General features: G+C 47.3%; 1 protein-coding gene across 1 annotated transcript; it reads right to left on the bottom strand.

Moving 5' to 3' along the window:
- Window positions 1–332: 332 nt before the first annotated feature.
- On the bottom strand, window positions 333–23,197 carry LOC115187302 (ell-associated factor Eaf; the record flags this gene model as incomplete). Its single annotated transcript, XM_029746365.1, is given in 3 exon segments — window positions 333–388; window positions 21,263–21,942; window positions 23,044–23,197. Coding segments are annotated over 2 exon segments (666 nt in total), but the record flags the coding sequence as incomplete, so codon positions are not given.
- Between the last annotated feature and the right edge of the window lie 655 nt (window positions 23,198–23,852).

Genomic DNA, 23,852 nt, shown 5'->3' with positions numbered 1-23,852 from the left:
CCCTCCCCCACACTCTCTTTCCCTCCCCCTCACCCACTCTCTCTTTCCCTCCCCCTCATTCCTTGACTTCCGCTCCACTTCAGTCCAATCAACATCTCCCAACCAGAACCCAGTCCCACCCACAGAACCCAGTCCCACCCACAGAACCCAGTCCCACCCACAGAACCCAGTCCCACCCACAGAACCCAGTCCCACCCACAGAACCCATCCTCCTCCACACACGGCCCAGAGGTATGGACCTGACAGTTCCTCTTTCACCATGAGGTCATATCTGTAAACACTAGAGGAGCTGCTGGAGCACGATGTCATGACTCTGTGTGTGTGTGTCTCACCTTGTCACCCTCCTCTCCACAGGCATGGTCAGGATGGCTCCTCCCCCCTACGGCTCCTAGACACAGAGATACCATCGTTACTACAGACCCTGGTTCAAATCCAGGCTGGATCACAACCGGCTGTGATTGGGAATCCCACAGGGCGGCACACAATTGGCCCGGTGGCGTCCGGATTTGGCCTGGGTAGGCAGGCATTGTAAATAAGAATGTTATTAACTGACTTGCCTAGTTAAATAAAAAAATATTAACAGTGGTAGACTGGCCCCTAGACACAGAGATAACATTATTAACAGTGGTAGACTGGCCCCTATGGCTCCTAGACACAGAGATACCATTATTAACAGTGGTAGACTGGCCCCTATGGCTCCTAGACAGAGAGATACCATTATTAACAGTGGTAGACTGGCCCCTATGGCTCCTAGACACAGGATACCATTATAACAGTGGTTAGACTGGCCCCTATGGCTCCTAGACACAGAGATACCATTATTAACAGTGGTAGACTGGCCCCTATGGCTCCTAGACACAGAGATACCATTATTAACAGTGGTAGACTGGCCCCTATGGCTCCTAGACACAGAGATACCATTATTAACAGTGGTAGACTGGCCCCTATGGCTCCTAGACACAGAGATACCATTATTAACAGTGGTAGACTGGCCCCTATGGCTCCTAGACACAGAGATACCATTATTAACAGTGGTAGACTGGCCCCTATGGCTCCTAGACACAGAGATACCATTATTAACAGTGTAGACTGGCCCCTATGGCTCCTAGACACAGAGATACCATTATTAACAGTGGTAGACTGGCCCCTATGGCTCCTAGACACAGAGATACCATTATTAACAGTGGTAGACTGGCCCTATGGCACCTAGACACAGAGATACCATTATTAACAGGGTAGACTGGCCCCTATGGCTCCTAGACACAGAGATACCATTATTAACAGTGGTAGACTGGCCCCTATGGCTCCTAGACAGAGAGATACCATTATTAACAGTGGTAGACTGGCCCCTATGGCTCCTAGACACAGAGATACCATTATTAACAGTGGTAGACTGGCCCCTATGGCTCCTAGACACAGAGATACCATTTATTAACAGTGGTAGACTGGCCCCTATGGCTCCTAGACACAGAGATACCATTATTAACAGTGGTTAGACTGGCCCCTATGGCTCCTAGACACAGAGATACCATTATTAACAGTGGTAGACTGGCCCCTATGGCTCCTAGACACAGAGATACCATTATTAACAGTGGTAGACTGGCCCCTATGGCTCCTAGACACAGAGATACCATTATTAACAGTGGTAGACTGGCCCCTATGGCTCCTAGACAGAGATACCATTATTAACAGTGGTAGACTGGCCCCTATGGCTCCTAGACAGAGATACCATTATTAACAGTGGTAGACTGGCCCCTATGGCTCCTAGACACAGAGATACCATTATTAACAGTGGTAGACTGGCCCCTATGGCTCCTAGACAGAGACACCATTATTAACAGTGGTAGACTGGCCCCTATGGCTCCTAGACACACTTAGGCCATAGAGACTAGATGATACTAAGGCTATAGAGACTAGATGATACTAAGGCTATAGAGACTATAGAGACTAGATGATGCTAAGGCTATAGAGACTAGATGATGCTAAGGCTATAGAGACTAGATGATACTAAGGCTATAGAGACTATAGAGACTAGATGATGCTAAGGCTATAGAGACTATAGAGACTAGATGATGCTAAGGCTATAGAGACTAGATGATACTAAGGCTATAGAGACTAGATGATACTAAGGCTATAGAGACTATAGAGACTAGATGATACTAAGGCTATAGAGACTATAGAGACTAGATGATGCTAAGGCTATAGAGACTATAGAGACTAGATGATGCTGAGGCTATAGAGACTAGATGATGCTAAGGCTATAGAGACTATAGAGACTAGATGATGCTAAGGCTATAGATACTATAGAGACTAGATTATGCTAAGGCTATAGAGGCTATAGAGACTAGATGATGCTAAGGCTATAGAGACTAGATGATACTAAGGCTATAGAGACTATAGAGACTAGATGATGCTAAGGCTATAGAGACTATAGAGACTAGATGATGCTAAGGCTATAGAGACTATAGAGACTAGATGATACTAAGGCTATAGAGACTATAGAGACTAGATGATGCTAAGGCTATAGAGGCTATAGAGACTAGATGATACTAAGGCTATAGAGACTAGATGATACTGAGGCTATAGAGACTATATGATGCTAAGGCTATAGAGACTATAGAGACTAGATGATGCTAAGGCTATAGAGACTATAGAGACTAGATGATGCTAAGGCTATAGAGACTATAGAGACTAGATGATGCTAAGGCCATAGAGACTAGATGATACTAAGGCTATAGAGACTATAGAGACTAGATGATACTAAGACTATAGAGACTAGATGATACTAAGGCTAGAGAGACTAGATGATGCTAAGGCTATAGAGACTATAGAGACTAGATGATACTAAGGCTATAGAGACTATAGAGACTAGATGATGCTAAGGCTATAGAGACTAGATGATACTAAGGCTATAGAGACTAGATGATACTAAGGCCATAGAGACTAGATGATACTAAGGCTATAGAGACTATAGAGACTAGATGATGCTAAGGCTATAGAGACTAGATGATGCTAAGGCCATAGAGACTAGATGATGCTAAGGCTATAGAGACTATAGAGACTAGATGATGCTAAGGCTATAGAGACTATATGATGCTAAGGCTATAGAGACTAGATGATACTAAGGCTATAGAGACTATAGAGACTAGATGATACTAAGGCTATAGAGACTATAGAGACTAGATGATGCTAAGGCTATAGAGACTAGATGATACTAAGGCTATAGAGACTAGATGATGCTAAGGCCATAGAGACTATAGAGACTAGATGATGCTAAGGCTATAGAGACTAGATGATACTAAGGCTATAGAGACTATAGAGACTAGATGATGCTAAGACTATAGAGACTAGATGATACTAAGGCTATAGAGGCTAGATGATGCTAAGGCTATAGAGGCTATATGATACTAAGGCTATAGAGACTATAGAGACTAGATGATACTAAGGCTATAGAGGCTAGATGATGCTAAGGCTATAGAGGCTATAGAGACTAGATGATGCTAAGGCTATAGAGACTAGATGATGCTAAGGCTATAGAGGCTAGATGATGCTAAGGCTATAGAGGCTATAGAGACTAGATGATGCTAAGGCTATAGAGACTAGATGATGCTAAGGCTATAGAGGCTATAGAGACTAGATGATGCTAAGGCCATAGAGACTATAGAGACTAGATGATGCTAAGGCCATAGAGGCCATAGAGACTAGATGATGCTAAGGCTATAGAGACTAGATGATACTAAGGCTATAGAGACTAGATGATACTAAGGCTATAGAGACTAGATGATACTAAGGCTATAGAGACTAGATGATGCTAAGGCTATAGAGACTAGATGATACTAAGGCTATAGAGACTAGATGATGCTAAGGCTATAGAGACTATAGAGACTAGATGATGCTAAGGCCATAGAGACTAGATGATGCTAAGGCTATAGAGGCTAGATGATGCTAAGGCTATAGAGACTAGATGATGCTAAGGCTATAGAGGCTATAGAGACTAGATGATGCTAAGGCCATAGAGACTATAGAGACTAGATGATGCTAAGGCCATAGAGGCCATAGAGACTAGATGATGCTAAGGCCATAGAGACTATAGAGACTAGATGATACTAAGGCTATAGAGACTAGATGATGCTAAGGCTATAGAGACTATAGAGACTAGATGATGCTAAGGCTATAGAGACTATAGAGACTAGATGATGCTAAGGCTATAGAGACTAGATGATACTAAGACTATAGAGACTATAGAGACTAGATGATGCTAAGGCTATAGAGACTATAGAGACTAGATGATGCTAAGGCTATAGAGACTATAGAGACTAGATGATACTAATGCTATAGAGACTATAGAGACTAGATGATACTAAGGCTATAGAGACTATAGAGACTAGATGATACTAAGGCTATAGAGACTATAGAGACTAGATGATACTAAGGCTATAGAGACTATAGAGACTAGATGATACTAAGGCCATAGAGACTATAGAGACTAGATGATGCTAAGGCTATAGAGACTATAGAGACTAGATGATACTAAGGCCATAGAGACTATAGAGACTAGATGATGCTAAGGCTATAGAGACTATAGAGACTAGATGATACTAAGGCTATAGAGACTATAGAGACTAGATGATACTAAGGCTATAGAGACTATAGAGACTAGATGATACTAAGGCTATAGAGACTATAGAGACTAGATGATACTAAGGCTATAGAGGCTAGATGATGCTAAGGCTATAGAGACTATAGAGACTAGATGATACTAAGGCTATAGAGACTAGATGATGCTAAGGCTATAGAGACTATAGAGACTAGGTGATGCTAAGGCTATAGAGACTATAGAGACTAGATGATACTAAGGCTATAGAGACTAGATGATGCTAAGGCTATAGAGACTATAGAGACTAGATGATACTAAGGCCATAGAGACTATAGAGACTAGATGATACTAAGGCTATAGAGACTAGATGATACTAAGGCTATAGAGACTATAGAGACTAGATGATACTAAGGCTATAGAGACTAGATGATGCTAAGGCTATAGAGACTAGATGATGCTAAGGCTATAGAGACTAGATGATGCTAAGGCTATAGAGACTATAGAGACTAGATGATGCTAAGGCTATAGAGACTATAGAGACTAGATGATGCTAAGGCTATAGAGACTAGATGATACTAAGGCTATAGAGACTAGATGATACTAAGGCTATAGAGACTATAGAGACTAGATGATGCTAAGGCTATAGAGACTATAGAGACTAGATGATGCTAAGGCTATAGAGACTATAGAGACTAGATGATGCTAAGGCTATAGAGACTATAGAGACTAGATGATACTAATGCTATAGAGACTATAGAGACTAGATGATACTAAGGCTATAAAGACTATAGAGACTAGATGATACTAAGGCTATAGAGACTATAGAGACTAGATGATACTAAGGCTATAGAGACTATAGAGACTAGATGATACTAAGGCCATAGAGACTATAGAGACTAGATGATGCTAAGGCTATAGAGACTATAGAGACTAGATGATACTAAGGCTATAGAGACTATAGAGACTAGATGATACTAAGGCTATAGAGACTATAGAGACTAGATGATACTAAGGCTATAGAGGCTAGATGATGCTAAGGCTATAGAGACTATAGAGACTAGATGATACTAAGGCTATAGAGACTAGATGATGCTAAGGCTATAGAGACTATAGAGACTAGATGATGCTAAGGCTATAGAGACTATAGAGACTAGATGATGCTAAGGCTATAGAGACTAGATGATGCTAAGGCTATAGAGACTATAGAGACTAGATGATACTAAGGCCATAGAGACTATAGAGACTAGATGATACTAAGACTATAGAGACTAGATGATACTAAGGCTATAGAGACTATAGAGACTAGATGATACTAAGGCTATAGAGACTAGATGATGCTAAGGCTATAGAGACTAGATGATGCTAAGGCTATAGAGACTAGATGATGCTAAGGCTATAGAGACTAGATGATACTAAGGCTATAGAGACTAGATGATACTAAGGCTATAGAGACTAGATGATACTAAGGCTATAGAGACTATAGAGACTAGATGATACTAAGGCTATAGAGACTAGATGATACTAAGGCTATAGAGACTAGATGATACTAAGGCTATAGAGACTATAGAGACTAGATGATACTAAGGCTATAGAGACTAGATGATACTAAGGCTATAGAGACTAGATGATATTAAGGCTATAGAGACTATAGAGACTAGATGATACTAAGGCTATAGAGACTAGATGATGCTAAGGCTATAGAGACTAGATGATGCTAAGGCTATAGAGACTAGATGATGCTAAGGCTATAGAGGCTAGATGATGCTAAGGCTATAGAGGCTAGATGATGCTAAGGCTATAGAGACTATAGAGACTAGATGATGCTAAGGCTATAGAGACTATAGAGACTAGATGATGCTAAGGCTATAGAGACTAGATGATGCTAAGGCTATAGAGGCTATAGAGACTAGATGATGCTAAGGCTATAGAGACTAGATGATGCTAAGGCTATAGAGGCTATAGAGGCTAGATGATGCTAAGGCTATAGAGACTAGATGATACTAAGGCTATAGAGACTATAGAGACTAGATGATGCTAAGGCTATAGAGACTAGATGATACTAAGGCTATAGAGGCTATAGAGGCTAGATGATACTAAGGCTATAGAGACTAGATGATACTAAGGCTATGAAAGGCTTAGAGATTTAACCCCTATTGTTGTTTTGATTATCAAACATCTGGACCTCAACATACAAACATGTTTGTGCGAGTTAGTGTCTTGTGTGTGAGAGAGAGAGATCACAGAGAGAGAAAAGGACTAGCTCCACTCCTTACATTCAGAAGCAGAAAACAACATAGCAAACACACACACACACACACACACACACACACCCCAAACACACACACAGCAAACACACACGCACCAAAGCCAGTAATCCAGGATTAAAGCAGCCGTTTTCAGATGACATCACCACCAGACTGTTACTCTGTTTCATCTTCCATTCAGCTGGTTTGTTTTCCTTCTGGAGGTCTGACTGAGGTGACGTCACATCACACTACCAGAGGTACTGACACTACAGCCCTGGTCTGTCCTTGACTTCTCCCAAGTGGACACTGGAGTCCCAAATGACTCCACACACACACACAATGGGACAGGAAGGAACAGGACAGCAGGCCTGATAGAGTGGATGTGTCAGGGATGCCATGGGTGAAGGGGGGGATAGAGTGGATGTGTCAGGGATGCCATGGGTGAAGGGGGGATAGAGTGGATGTGTCAGGGATGCCATGGGTGAGGGGGGGATAGAGTGGATGTATCAGGGATGCCATGGGTGAAGGGGGGGATAGAATGGATGTGTCAGGGATGCCATGGGTGAGGGGGGGGATAGAGTGGATGTGTCAGGGATGCCATGGGTGAAGGGGGGATAGAGTGGATGTGTCAGGGATGCCATGGGTGAGGGGGGGATAGAGTGGATGTGTCAGGGATGCCATGGGTGAAGGGGGGGATAGAGTGGATGTGTCAGGGATGCCGTGAGGGGGGGGGAATAAAGTGGATGTGTCAGGGTTGCCATGGGGATGTGGAAAATAAAGGAGAGGAGAGACTGGGGGAGGGGGAGATAGAGGCATGGGTAAGATATATGGAGGGGAGCAGAGAGGAGAAGAGACTGGGGGATGGTGGGACAGAGAGGGGGAGGGAGGGGGAGATCCAGGAGAAAGAGGATGGAGAGAGAGAGAGAGATTGTGGCTTCTCTTGACTGCTATTGATTTTCTGTAAGCTTCAGAGTGCATCAGCTGTAAGGGGGATGGTGGGAGAGAGAGCGAGAGCGAGAGAGAGAGAGAGAGGATGGTGGGAGAGAGAGAGAGAGACGGGATGGTGGGAGAGAGAGAGAGAGACAGGGGATGGTGGGAGAGAGAGAGAGAGACAGGGGATGGTGGGACAGAGAGAGAGAGACAGGGGATGGTGGGACAGAGAGAGAGAGACAGGGGATGGTGGGACAGAGAGAGAGACAGGGGATGGTGGGACAGAGAGAGAGACAGGGGATGGTGGGACAGAGAGAGAGACAGGGGATGGTGGGACAGAGAGAGAGACAGGGGATGGTGGGACAGAGAGAGAGACAGGGGATGGTGGGACAGAGAGAGAGACAGGGGATGGTGGGACAGAGAGAGAGACAGGGGATGGTGGGACAGAGAGAGAGACAGGGGATGGTGGGACAGAGAGAGAGACAGGGGATGGTGGAACAGAGAGAGAGAGAGACAGGGGATGGTGGGACAGAGAGAGAGAGAGACAGGGGATGGTGGGACAGAGAGAGAGAGAGACAGGGGATGGTGGGACAGAGAGAGAGAGAGAGACAGGGGATGGTGGGACAGAGAGAGAGAGAGAGACAGGGGATGGTGGGACAGAGAGAGAGAGAGAGACAGGGGATGGTGGGACAGAGAGAGAGAGAGAGAGACAGGGGATGGTGGGACAGAGAGAGAGAGAGAGACAGGGGATGGTGGAGCAGAGAGAGAGAGACAGGGATCAGCTTCAGAGTGCATCAGCTATTTCTATCCATTTCCTCTTCTCCTCCTCCCTCCATTATTTTGTCACCATTTCTCCCTCCAACACATTACACCCTCTCTCTACGCATCACCAGCCCCCCACATCTCTTCTTCATGTCATACCCCCCCCTCTCTCATCCTCTCCATCCCTCCCTCTCTCATTAACACATCCCTGTCTAGCTCTCCTCTTTTTCATATCGTTCCACCTCCATCTCTCTTTTATCAGTAGCTGGTGAGATTATTTCTTACTAACTTTTCACATCGAAAAACGAGAGAAATTGAGAGGTGAGAGAAAGAGGCGAGAAAGTAAGGAGAGAGGAGAGAGAGGAGAGAGAGAGAGGAGAGAGAGGCGAGAGAGAGGAGAGAGGCGAGAGAGCGTGAGAGAGACACACAGGAAGATCTTAAGATATCTGAACACAACACAGACAGACAGACTTCAGCACCAGCCTTGTAGAATACAATGAGGCCTTCACCACAGACAGACAGACTTCAGCACCAGCCTTGTAGAATAATGATCACCACAGACAGACAGACTTCAGCACCAGCCTTGTAGAATACAATGAGGCCTTCACCACAGACAGACAGACTTCAGCACCAGCCTTGTAGAATAATGATCACCACAGACAGACAGACTTCAGCACCAGCCTTGTAGAATACAATGAGGCCTTCACCACAGACAGACAGACTTCAGCACCAGCCTTGTAGAATACAATGAGGCCTTCACCACAGACAGACAGACTTCAGCACCAGCCTTGTAGAATAATGATCACCACAGACAGACAGACTTCAGCACCAGCCTTGTAGAATACAATGAGGCCTTCACCACAGACAGACAGACTTCAGCACCAGCCTTGTAGAATACAATGAGGCCTTCACCACAGACAGACAGACTTCAGCACCAGCCTTGTAGAATACAATGAGGCCTTCACCACAGACAGACAGACTTCAGCACCAGCCTTGTAGAATAATGATCACCACAGACAGACAGACTTCAGCACCAGCCTTGTAGAATACAATGAGGCCTTCACCACAGACAGACAGACTTCAGCACCAGCCTTGTAGAATAATGATCACCACAGACAGACAGACTTCAGCACCAGCCTTGTAGAATACAATGAGGCCTTCACCACAGACAGACAGACTTCAGCACCAGCCTTGTAGAATAATGATCACCACAGACAGACAGACTTCAGCACCAGCCTTGTAGAATACAATGAGGCCTTCACCACAGACAGACAGACTTCAGCACCAGCCTTGTAGAATACAATGAGGCCTTCACCACAGACAGACAGACTTCAGCACCAGCCTTGTAGAATACAATGAGGCCTTCACCACAGACAGACAGACTTCAGCACCAGCCTTGTAGAATACAATGAGGCCTTCACCACAGACAGACAGACTTCAGCACCAGCCTTGTAGAATACAATGAGGCCTTCACCACAGACAGACAGACTTCAGCACCAGCCTTGTAGAATACAATGAGGCCTTCACCACAGACAGACAGACTTCAGCACCAGCCTTGTAGAATACAATGAGGCCTTCACCACAGACAGACAGACTTCAGCACCAGCCTTGTAGAATACAATGAGGCCTTCACCACAGACAGACAGACTTCAGCACCAGCCTTGTAGAATACAATGAGGCCTTCACCACAGACACACTAAAATGCTACTTCGTAAAAATAAAAAACAGAGAACAAGCAAAGCACTTGACTGACCGCACACGTGTGTGGTGGTTGTGTGTGTGTGTGTGTGTGTGTGTGTCATCAATAAGGACAACTACACTAGATTTACTGTGTGTGTGTGTCATCAATAAGGACAACTACACTAGATTTACTGTGTGTGTGTGTGTGTGTCATCAATAAGGACAACTACACTAGATTTACTGTGTGTGTGTGGTGGTTGTGTGTGTGTGTGTGTCAGTTAATAAGTGGCCCTTCCCATGGTAGACAGGAATGACACTCTCCCTTTCCCTCCCTAGATTTGACTTTCCCCTTCTGCCCTTGTTTTCATTCTCTCCCCCCACCTCCCAACTCTGTTGTTGTAGTAGTAGTAGTAGTAGTAGTAGTAGTAGTAGCAGCAGCAGTAGTAGCAGCAATAGTGATATGATCTCCATGTCTCTCTCTGTCCCAAATTGCACCTTCTTCCCTTTTATAGTACACTAGTGTTAAACAGGACCCAATAGAGCTTTGGTCACTAGTGTTAACTTCTTTGGGATAGGGGGTGGTATTTTGACGTCAGGATGAAAAGCGTGCCCAAAGTAAACTGCCTGCTACTCAGGCCCAGAAGATTAGATTTGGATAGAAAACACTCGAAAGTTTCTAAAACTGTTAAAATAATGTCTGTGAGTATAACAGAACTGAAATGGCAGGCAAAACCCCGAGGACAATTCATCCCCCCAAAAATACATTTCATCCTACCACTGATTTCAATGGATATCACTTTTATTATAAGGCGAAGTTCTCCCAGATCACACTTCCTAGTGCTTCCACTAGATGTCAACAGTCTTTAGAAAGAGTTTCAGGCTGGTTTTTGGAAAAATGAGCCAGAAAATGTAGTTTTTCTAGGTGGCTCCCATTTTGGCTGTAGTCTTTTCATGCGCGTGGATGAGAGCGCGTCCTTTGTTGTTTATCTCCGGTAAAGACAATAACGATTCTCCGTCTTAAACAATAAAATTTATTTGCGTATTAGGGTACCTATTGTTTGAATATAAACGTTGATTGACTTGTTCGGATAATTTAAATATTAACGTTTAGGATTCATTTTGTATGCATTTTGAAGGAGGGAAACCGAGTGGATTATTGACTGAAGCGCGCCAGCTAAACTGAGTTTTTATGGATATAAAGAAGGACATTATCGAACAAAAGCACCATTTGTAAAGTAACTGGGACCTTTTGGAGTGCCAACAAAAGAAGATCTTCAAAGGTAGGGCATATATTATATCGCTATTTCTGACTTTCCTGTCGCAACCCTGACCTGTTCACCGGACGTGCTACCTGTCCCAGACCCGCTGTTTTCAACTCTCTAGAGACAGCAGGAGCGGTAGAGATACTCTCAATGATCGGCTATGAAAAGCCAACTGACATTTACTCCTGAGGTGCTGACTTGTTGCACCCTCTACAACCACTGTGATGATTATTATTTGACCATGCTGGTCATTTATGAACATTTGAACATCTTGACCATGTTCTGTTATAATCTCCACCCGGCACAGCCAGAAGAGGACTGGCCACCCCTCATAGCATGGTTCCCCTCTAGGTTTCTTCCAAGGTTTTGGCTGTTCTAGGGAGTTTTTCCTAGCCACCGTGCTACTACTCCTGCATTGCTTGCTGTTTGGGGTTTTAGGCTGGGTTTCTTTACAGCACTTTGAGATATCAGCGATGTAAGAAGGGCTTTATAAATACATTTGATTTGTTATGCATTTGTGTGCTGGGCGCTGTCCTCAGACAAATCGCATGGTTTGCTTTCGCAGTAAAGCCTTTTTGAAATCTGACACGGCGGCTGGATTAACAACAAGTTAAGCTTTATTTTGATGTATTGCACTTGTGATTTCATGAAAGTTTAATATTTATAGTAATTTAATATGAATTTGGCGCTCTGCAATTTCACTGGAAATTGTCAAAATGGGACAGAGGCGTCCCACTAATCCGCAAGAAGTTAAACAGAACCCAACAGAGCTCTGGTCACTAGTGTTAAACAGAACCCAACAGAGCTCTGGTCACTAGTGTTAAACAGAACCCAACAGAGCTCTGGTCACTAGTGTTAAACAGGACCCAACAGAGCTCTGGTCACTAGTGTTAAACAGAACCCAACAGAGCTCTGGTCACTAGTGTTAAACAGAACCCAACAGAGCTCTGGTCACTAGTGTTAAACAGGACCCAACAGTGTTGTGGTCTAATGTAATACACTAAACAGGGATCTATTTGTGAAAAACCCTCTGTGCTACTGACACAGTTCTGTTCCTCCTGCTCCAAAGCCAGCCCACCCAGACAGCCAGTAAACAAGGCCCACACACACAGGCCACTCCCTAACGCTTTCACTCTAAAACCAGAACTCACCAACACTACACATGTAAACCCCCCACACACACACACACACCACATGAACCTTCTCTCCTTTACTCTCCACTCACCCTCCCTTCCTGCTTCACTGACAGACAGGGCCCAGCCGAGAGACTCTCCTTCTGTCCTCCTGTCCCTTTCTCTTCCTGCTTCACTAACAAACAGGGCTCAGCCGAGGAAGACTGCATCAGCCCTCCTCCTTCTGTCCTCCTCTCCCTCACTCTCTCTTCCTGCTTCACTGACAGACAGGGCCCAGCCGAGAGACTCTCCTTCTGTCCTCCTCTCCCTTTCTCACTCTCTCTTCCTGCTTCACTGACAGACAGGGCTCAGCCGAGAGACTCTCCTTCTGTCCACTCTTCCAAAAGCCAAGCTGAGTCTTTTCCCTCTAGTCACTATATTGTTGTCCTTCAATCCTCCCTCTCCATTTCTGTCTCTCTCTACAACTTCAGGGGAATTTGAAGCTGCCCAGCTGTACTGTGCTCTGCTGCTGCTACACTTACTTCACACCACACAGACACACACACACACACACACACACACAGCATAACTGTTACAACAGAAACTAAACAGAGAGAGAAGAGACAGGCTTAAAACAGAGAGAAGAACAGAAAGAGAGAAGGGGAAAGAGGGTGAAGGAGAGAGGAAACAGAAACCTAACTAGAGAGAGAAGAGAGAACATGATAGAAAGAGTGCAGATTTGGCCAGTGGGGCTTGTGCCTCTTGTTGGTGAGAACTCATGAACATAGGAGAAATGACAAGTGTCAACCCCTCCCTCCCCCTCATTCTCTCTTTGGCCGACACATTCTCCCCCTCAGGCAGGCCCCGTCAGCCCTCCCCCCCTCAGGCAGGCCCCGTCAGCCCTCCCCCTCAGGCAGGCCCCGTCAGCCCTCCCCCCTCAGGCAGGCCCCGTCAGCCCTCCCCCCTCAGGCAGGCCCCGTCAGCCCTCCCCCCTCAGGCAGGCCCCGTCAGCCCTCCCCCCCTCAGGCAGGCCCCGTCAGCCCTCCCCCCCTCAGCCCTCAGGCAGGCCCCGTCAGCCCTCCCCCCCTCAGGCAGGCCCCGTCAGCCCTCAGGCAGGCCCCGTCAGCCCTCCCCCCCTCAGGCAGGCCCCGTCAGCGCTCCCCTCCTCAGGCAGGCCCCGTCAGCGCTCCCCCCCTCAGGCAGGCCGCGTCAGCCCCCCCCCCCCCCTCAGGCAGGCCGCGTCAGCCCCCCCTCCCCCCTCAGGCAGGCCCCGTCAGCCCCCTCCCCCCTCAGGCAGGCCACGTCAGCCCTCCCCCCCTCAGGCAGGCCCCGTCAGCCCTCAGGCAGGCCCCGTCAGCCCTCAGGCAGGCCCCGTCAGCCCTCAGGCAGGCCCCGTCAGCCCTCCCCCCTCAGGCAGGCCCCGTCAGCCCTCCCCCCTCAGGCAGGCCCCGTCAGCCCCCCCCCCCCCCCTCCCCTCAGGCAGGCCGCATCAGCCCTCCCCTCAGAAAGACTAACAGCCTAGACTTAGAAACCTACAAACAAAAGCCCTGTCCCTGGTCTGGTTCATTCTGAATGGTATTAAAACGCCTCGGTCCTCCTTGAGACTGTATTTTCCTCCCCCATAAACATACAAATATATATCTATCTATTCTGGGTCTGTGTATTAATATCTATAGATCCTTTCTTAAGTGACAATGATCCTCTCCATGCAACGTGACTGTGTCCCAAATGGCACCCTATTCCCTACATAGTGCACTACCTTTAACTAGAGGCCCAAAGGGCCCTGTTCTTAAGTAGTGCACTTTATAGGGAATAGGGTGTTATTTTGGGATATAGGCAGTGTTTAGTTGTGGTATCAGAGCGGAGGTAGGTGAACCCCCTAAACAATAAAGTGTAAAAACAGACAGACTAACCCCTCTTTCAGGAGGAGGAGAAGTAATCAGACAGACTAACCCCTCTTTCAGGAGGAACATTGAGTGAAACCCTCTTCAGACAAAAGCGACAGAGGAGAAAGAGAGAGATGGAGAGGTAAGGATGAAGGAGGGGCAGAAAGAGGAGAGGGGTACAAGGAAGGATGCAGAAAGGGAGGAGAGTAGAGAGGTACAGAGGACGTTCAAGGAGGAAAGGAGAGGAGTGGAGGAGGGGTACAGAGGACCTTCAAGGAGGAGAGCAGAGGAGAGAGGGATCATTAGCTTTCATCCCTAGTGCAGGTGACCAGCGTGGGAAGACAAGCCTCACACACACACACAGATAATAGACGTTCTATTGAGGAACCAAGACATCTAGTGCAGCATGTAGGGAATAGGGTGCTATTTGGAACTCATATAGTAAGCATGAGAAACAGATGGTGTAGGTGCTATAGACAAACACACACACACACAGCAGTCCTAAGCTTGTTCTCAGGAGCCTCCTCCTTATTAAACACAAGTGGATGTGGAGAAGGACATCTGGTACACACGGCTACATTTGAAGGGGTTTTCTTATTCTCCTACATGGGCACAAGTGGTGTGAGTGTGTATGTGTGTGTGTGTAGAGGATATGGGGAAAATGAGGAAACAGGCCCTCCAATGACAAAACACACACACGCTACAGAATGCACTTTCTGCTACATGTGTGTGTATGTGTGTTTTTCAGTCAGTCATTCACCTCTCCAGATCGAAATCCGTTTGGACAGAAATGGCCATTCCAACAATCAATTTACTCATTTCTGCATGCCACAGATATTGAGCTACTGTTTAACCAATCTATGATCAGCTTCTCTCCCCCAAATGTTACTTTAACCATTAGATACTAACTTAACCACAGACCCAGGATCTGCTTCTCTCCCCCAACCGTCACTTTAACCATTAGATACTAACTTAACCACAGACCCAGGATCTGCTTCTCTCCCCCAACCGTCACTTTAACCATTAGATACTAACTTAACCACAGATCTATGATCTGCTGGCACCTCCCCAAACCAAAGGGGGCTGAAACACCAAACTGACAGTACTGGTGGTGAGGATGAAGCTTACTGGCATGATGACGCTCGAGACTGCTCTCATCTGTCTCCCTCTCTTTTCCATCCCCCCTATCCCTACTGTCATCATGTCTCTCCCACTCTCCTCTCCATCCCCCCTATCCCTACTGTCATCATGTCTCTCCCACTCTCCTCTCCATCCCCCTATCCCTACTGTCATCAATGTCTCTCCCACTCTCCTCTCCATCCCCCCTATCCCTACTGTCATCATGTCTCTCCCACTCTCCTCTCCATCCCCCCTATCCCTACTGTCATCATGTCTCTCCACTCTCTTTCCCTCCCTTTTCCATCCCCCTATCCCTACTGTCATCATGTCTCTCCCACTCTCCTCTCCATCCCCCCTATCCCTACTGTCATCATGTCTCTCCCACTCTCCTCTCCATCCCCCCTATCCCTACTGTCATCATGTCTCTCCCTCTCTTTTCCATCCCCCCTATCCCTACTGTCATCATGTCTCTCCCACTCTCCTCTCCCACTCTCCATCCCCCCTATCCCTACTGTCATCATGTCTCTCCCACTCTCCTCTCCATCCCCCCTATCCCTACGGTCATCATGTCTCTCCACTCTCCTCTCCATCCCCCTATCCCTACTGTCATCATGTCTCTCCCACTCTCCTCTCCCTCTCCTCTCCATCCCCCCTATCCCTACTGTCATCATGTCTCTCCCACTCTCCTCTCCCTCTCTTTTCCATCCCCCTATCCTACTGTCATCATGTCTCTCCCACTCTCCTCTCCATCCCCCCTATCCCTACTGTCATCATGTCTCTCCCACTCTCCTCTCCATCCCCCTATCCCTACTGTCATCATGTCTCTCCCACTCTCCTCTCCATCCCCCCGATCCCTACTGGTCATCATGTCTCTCCCACTCTCCTCTCCCTCTCTTTTCCATCCCCCAATCCCAACTGTCATCATGTCCTCTCCCACTCTCCTCTCCCTCTCCTCTCCATCCCCCCTATCCCTACTGTCATCATGTCTCTCCCACTCTCCTCTCCATCCCCCCTATCCCTACTGTCATCATGTCTCTCCCACTCTCCTCTCCATCCCCCCTATCCCTACTGTCATCATGTCTCTCCCACTCTCCTCTCCATCCCCCTATCCCTACTGTCATCATGTCTCTCCCACTCTCCTCTCCATCCCCCCTATCCCTACTGTCATCATGTCTCTCCCACTCTCCTCTCCATCCCCCCTATCCCTACTGTCATCATGTCTCTCCCACTCTCCTCTCCATCCCCCCTATCCCTACTGTCATCATGTCTCTCCCACTCTCCTCTCCCTCTCTTTTCCATCCCCCCAATCCCAACTGTCATCATGTCTCTCCCACTCTCCTCTCCCTCTCCTCTCCATCCCCCCTATCCCTACTGTCATCATGTCTCTCCCACTCTCCTCTCCATCCCCCCTATCCCTACTGTCATCATGTCCTCTCCCACTCTCCTCTCCCTCTCCCTCTCCATCCCCCCTATCCCTACTGTCATCATGTCTCTCCCACTCTCCTCTCCCACTCTCCATCCCCCCTATCCCTACTGTCATCATGTCTCTCCCACTCTCCTCTCCCTCTCCTCTCCATCCCCCCTATCCCTACTGTCATCATGTCTCTCCCACTCTCCTCTCCATCCCCCCTATCCCTACTGTCATCATGTCTCTCCCACTCTCCTCTCCATCCCCCCTATCCCTACTGTCATCATGTCTCTCCCACTCTCCTCTCCCTCTCCTCTCCATCCCCCCTATCCCTACTGTCATCATGTCTCTCCCACTCTCCTCTCCCTCTCTTTTCCATCCCCCCTATCCCTACTGTCATCATGTCTCTCCCACTCTCCTCTCCATCCCCCCTATCCCTACTGTCATCATGTCTCTCCCACTCTCCTCTCCATCCCCCCTATCCCTACTGTCATCATGTCTCTCCTCCCACTCTCCTCTCCATCCCCCCTAATCCCTACTGTCATCATGTCTCTCCCACTCTCCTCTCCATCCCCCCTATCCCTACTGTCATCATGTCTCTCCCACTCTCCTCTCCATCCCCCCTATCCCTACTGTCATCATGTCTCTCCCACTCTCCTCTCCCTCCCTTTTCCATCCCCCCTATCCCTACTGTCATCATGTCTCTCCCACTCTCCTCTCCATCCCCCCTATCCCTACTGTCCATCATGTCTCTCCCACTCTCCTCTCCATCCCCCCTATCCCTACTGTCATCATGTCTCTCCCTCTCTTTTCCATCCCCCCTATCCCTACTGTCATCATGTCTCTCCCACTCTCCTCTCCCACTCTCCATCCCCCCTATCCCTACTGTCATCATGTCTCTCCCACTCTCCTCTCCATCCCCCCTATCCCTACTGTCATCATGTCTCTCCCACTCTCCTCTCCCTCTCCTCTCCATCCCCCCTATCCCTACTGTCATCATGTCTCTCCCACTCTCCTCTCCATCCCCCCTATCCCTACTGTCATCATGTCTCTCCCACTCTCCTCTCCATCCCCCCTATCCCTACTGTCATCATGTCTCTCCCACTCTCCTCTCCCTCTCCTCTCCATCCCCCCTATCCCTACTGTCATCATGTCTCTCCCACTCTCCTCTCCATCCCCCCTATCCCTACTGTCATCATGTCTCTCCCACTCTCCTCTCCCTCTCTTTTCCATCCCCCCAATCCCAACTGTCATCATGTCTCTCCCACTCTCCTCTCCCTATCCTCTCCATCCCCCCTATCCCTACTGTCATCATGTCTCTCCCACTCTCCTCTCCCTCTCCTCTCCATCCCCCCTATCCCTACTGTCATCATGTCTCTCCCACTCTCCTCTCCCTCTCTTTTCCATCCCCCCCTATCCCTACTGTCATCATGTCTCTCCCACTCTCCTCTCCATCCCCCCTATCCCTACTGTCATCATGTCTCTCCCACTCTCCTCTCCATCCCCCCTATCCCTACTGTCATCATGTCTCTCCCACTCTCCTCTCCATCCCCCCTATCCCTACTGTCATCATGTCTCTCCCACTCTCCTCTCCATCCCCCTATCCCTACTGTCATCATGTCTCTCCCACTCTCCTCTCCATCCCCGCTATCCCTACTGTCATCATGTCTCTCCCACTCTCCTCTCCCACTCTCCATCCCCCTATCCCTACTGTCATCATGTCTCTCCCACTCTCCTCTCCCACTCTCCATCCCCCCTATCCCTACTGTCATCATGTCTCTCCCACTCTCCTCTCCCACTCTCCATCCCCCTATCCCTACTGTCATCATGTCTCTCCCACTCGTCTCTCCCACTCTCCTCTCCCACTCTCCATCCCCCCTATCCCTACTGTCATCATGTCTCTCCCACTCTCCTCTCCCTCTCTTTTCCATCCCCCCATGTTCTCTCTCTCTCTCTCTCACACACACACACACACACACACACACACACACAACCTCATTCTGCTCTATAGGGAACAGGACCTGGTGAGTCTCTCCCTCTAGACTGTACAGCTAACTCCCCAGCACACACACTACCTCATTCTGCTCTATAGGGAACAGGACCTGGTGAGAGTCTCTCCCTCTAGACTGTACAGCTAACTCCCCAGCACACACACACACACACTACCTCATTCTGCTCTATAGGGAACAGGACCTGGTGAGAGTCTCTCCCTCTAGACTGTACAGCTAACTCCCCAGCACACACACTACCTCATTCTGCTCTATAGGGAACAGGACCTGGTGAGTCTCTCCCTCTAGACTGTACAGCTAACTCCCCAACACACACACACACACACACACACACACACTACCTCATTCTGCTCATATGAAATGATGCTGAGTGTGTTTGAGCGTTTTATGTTTTACGTTGCAGCTGTATTCAGGTGTGTGTGTGTGTGTGTGTGTGTGTGTGTCAGTGAATGGTACGATGGGACTGGAAATACCTGTCTGGGAGAGTGGATGTCAGTAAGAGCTGCTCTGAGTTTAACACCACACACACACAGTGTAGCGCTACCAGGGATTCACGATTAGTTGTGTGTGTGTGTGTGTGTGTGTGCGCTTAGACCGCTGCTCCACTCGGGAGCCCTTAGTATGTACGGATGGCTAAGTAGCTTTGGATACAATTGTCTACTAAATTGCATTTTAGATTGTGACAGAAACCAACTAGACTTCACTGAGTAGTTGGCCTGTAACTACCAGGAAGAACACAATGGTACTGTGTGGTGGTAGTGCTAGAGTGGATGTAATTTAATGACGTGTAGAATCTGTCACCTGATCAAGCAGAATGTAACACACAACTTGTCTGGATATTGACCTATATTTAGATGAGAGAGAACGAGGGGAGATTCATCTGTGGTGTTTTTCCATTCAATACGGTCTATAGATGTCATCTTCTCCAGAGTTAATAAGTGACTGTGGTTGTTGAACTCCGTTTCAGTTGAGCTAGGTTTGGAACTGAAACAAGCTATTCTTATTGGACCAGTTCATGTTACTCCCTCCGTTCAAGTCCGTTTTCTTCCGTTGGGTGCCTAATGAACATGACCCATGTCGGAAGGCTGTATTTTGTTATTGTAGCAGGATCTCGCTGTTTTTAACTCTGGTAGCGCAGCGGTCTAAGGCACTGCATCTCAGTGCTAGAGGTGTCACTACAGACACCTTGGTTCGATTCCAGGCTGTATCACAACCGGCCGTGATTGGGAGTCCCATAGTGCTGCCCACAATTGGCCCAGCGCCGTCCGGGTTAGGCCGTCATTGTAAATAAGAATTTGTTGTTAACTGACTTGCCTAGTTAAATAAAAGGTTAAAAATAAAGAAGGCTTTACGTATGGGTGGAGCGGGGAATAGAACCCACAACCCTGGCATTGCCAGCTCTACGCTCTACCAACTGAGCCATACAGGACCACAGTCATGGAACAGCCTACACAATGTCAGACAAACCTGATTATTTACTAGAAGAAAGACTACATCTAGACCAACATGTCATTGTACTACATCCATGATATCACTGTATTCTGCCATCACTTGTGTCCAGTATTGTAGCCTTGTATCATCTTGTTCATCTGTAATAGCTACTACAAAAATGGAATGACTCTCTTCTGACCTGTTTAACCCACGGCCAGACAGAGACAGACAGAGGCGGACGGACAGACAGACAGAGCTAGAGAGAGGAACAAGCGGAGAGAGAAAGACAGAGAAGACAGACAGACTAGAGTTCATCTCAGTGCATCTTGGCAGCATCATGCACAAAGCTAAAACGCTGTGTGTTACAGACCGCTTGTTCCATGTAACTACTATGTAATAACCATCAAGCTGCAGCTCTGTGGCGGCACATAACAGCGTCTACTTAATTAGAATAGAACTAATGTGCAGACACACACACACACATTACCATGCCAACACGATATAGCTGCCTGCCTAGTCCCATCCCCCCTGCTCTCCCTTTCAGAAGCCGATCCTTAGTGCGTTAAACCAGATTGAGTTCTCTGTCTCACCTCACTGCCCCTCTCTTTCTCTGCCTGGGTATTCTCTGACACACACACAGTGTTGTGTGCCGTCACAGAAACACACACATTTCCTCAGTCTCCGGACACTAGAGCAGAGGCGACAACAAGAGACCCTAGAGGAGATTCTCTAGCTGGTCGGGTCAAGGATAGCCAACACACAGACACTACACAAGAACCAAGAAATGAGAGCACTGCTGAGGAAGGGAGAGAAGGCTTACCAGCGGGCGAGATGCGATGTGCTCCAGGCGGTCCCGACTGCCTCTGAGCACCAGGGGAGACGTTAGATCCCAGGGCTCGTATGCTGTGCTGCTCCGTGTGGTGGCTGTGAGCTCCAAGGGGTGAGCAACCCGAGTTGTGCTGCTGTTGATGATGTTGCTGCTGCTGCTGGCTGTGGTGATGATGGTGGTTAGGTCCGATTCCCCCGTTGGCATTAATCCCGGGGCCGGTCGCACCATACTGCTGGTAGAATCCAGACCGAGAACGCGATCGAGTCCTGGGCGGCTCCATGGCCATTTGATAGGGGTGGTGATGGAAGAAAGATGAGGCGAGGGGGGAGGACGTGGGAGGGGATTGCGGAGGAGAACCGTTGGAGTTGGAAGAACGAAGCGGCAGAAATCCCCTAGCGCCGCTGGTCTGACTGTAGCTGGCTACTAGTCCTCCCCTGCCCCCCTCGGCGCCCCCGTATTCTGTTCGCTCCTGCGACTCAGCTACTGCCCCCGCAACGTCACATAAATTACCCCCTTTTGGTACAGGCTCCGGGGTGGAGGGCAGTCGGGAGAAAATACGGGGTTCCTGAGTCGTCAGTTGACCCGTGGCTGCGATTGGCATTTCCTTTTGGTGGTTTCCTCGTTTTCTTGTCTGTCGTTCTCTGTATTCCCTCGTTTCCTCACCAGAAAATCTTTCTTTCAAAAAAAATTAATAATAATAATTATAAAAATACAACTTTGTAACATACAGTAGATGACTGGTTGGAAAATGTAACGTTAGCTAAGCAACCAGCCTTAACAACCGGTTTTAAAAAGCTTCTCATAGAAAGCTGTTGTTTATAACTACGTAGCTTTGAAATGTCAAACTATTTTGTGACATAGCTTTGTTTACGCTTCAGGAAACTGTCTCCATTCCCAGGACTCATGGATCACACAGAAATAAACTGAGCTCGTCCCTTTTCACACAAACATTTAGCCAACTCTCACTTTATAAATAATATTTTTTTTTGTAAACTACAGCGGTTAATGTTTTCTAGGAATAGACTCTAACTTAGTTTATTCATCTAGCTAACTGGGTACAGTATACTTCCGTGAAAAGCGCCCAGGGCACCGTATCCTATAACGCCATGGCTAACTAGCATGCTAACTTACAATAGCACACGGTTTAGCACCGATACTCGGTTACAACAAACTACCAGTAGTAACACACTACACAGATCATTCGTGGCCGTGTCTAACGTTGTGTAAAGTTTTGGGGTTAGTTTTGATAGTTTGACTGAGTACGTCGTCAACTTATTCAGACAGTTAGCTAGAATAGTTAGCCAACTAATAGCATATTAGCTAGCCATCGCTCTCTGTCAACGAAGCAACCCCTCCTCCCACCGTCTGAAACACCAGAGAGAAAACCAAGCTAACGTTAGTCCCCCATTACCTTGAATTCCCTTTAAACGACTCTGGTTACCAGTATGTAAAACAATAGCGTAGAAACTTACCATTAGTAGCTAATGTCAGCTAGTTAAGTTTAAAGCTAGTACTGAGTCAATTTAGCTAGTTCCCGTCAGTCCCGACGGAGAGAAAGCGTATCCAAACCCAGAAGCCCGGCCATGGCCAGAAGGAACCGAGCTTTTTCCTCTGACTGAATGAAAAGTGTCGAACCTCAAATTTCAAAGAAAAAACATCACCAGATAGATTTAATTCGAGCTAAAAAAAAAAGTGGGATTCACCTCTTCGTTCGGCGTTGAGGAAAATACCCGTCTGTTGTTCCATTATACCATGTTTTCTCAGTCACTTACCTTTAAATACACGCTACGTTGTCTACTGTATTCCCGAAGTGCGATCAGTCGATAATATTTAGAGCCGTGTGTGTATATGGACCGCGGCGGGTATTCGCTCGATGTCAGCGTGAAATGTGACGAACCGTCAATGCAGAAGTCGGATTTCACCCAGACCAGACTAATCAATAGCAGAACATGGACCGTGTTCGCAGCTCATTCTCACACCTCGTATCTCGCTCTTATTTTCGATATTCAAAACCCCGAAAATCATCTGGGTACCGTGGGTCGTCAATGGATTTCTATTGCAATTATTTTTTGGATTACAGTGAAGGGAATCATTTCAATAAAAATATCCTAAAACTTTCTCAAAGCTAAATTGTGTGTTTGAGTCCGATCGTTGCTCGATTGGTTCTGCCTGGTAAAAATCAAACGCTATCTTCCATGCACTAGCAAGACGATAAGGAGAATTTAAATGATGTATTTTCATATAGACTGCTAGCTATTGCAGCTGCTTAACCGGATTAGTTTTTATAACATGTTATGCTGGTTTATAAAAGTTGACCTTTTTTTTAAATACAGGAATTATTGGGGAAACAATATTAGCGCTGTTAAGGAATTTAAAATGACAAACTACATTACCAAAAGAATGTAGACACCTGCTGGTCGAACATCTCATTCCAACATCATGGGCCTTAATGTGGAGTTGGTCCCCCTTTGCTGCTATAACAGCCTCCACTCTTCTGGGAAGACTTTCCACTAGATGTTGGAACATTGCTGTGGGGACTTGCTTCCATTCAGCCACAAGAGCATTAGCGAGGTTGGGCACT

The sequence above is a fragment of the Salmo trutta genome, unplaced genomic scaffold, assembly GCF_901001165.1.
Source record: "Salmo trutta unplaced genomic scaffold, fSalTru1.1, whole genome shotgun sequence".
Lineage (NCBI taxonomy): Eukaryota > Metazoa > Chordata > Actinopteri > Salmoniformes > Salmonidae > Salmo > Salmo trutta.
The sequence above is the reverse complement of the archived record's forward strand: the minus strand, read 5'-3'. Positions and strand labels throughout refer to the sequence as shown.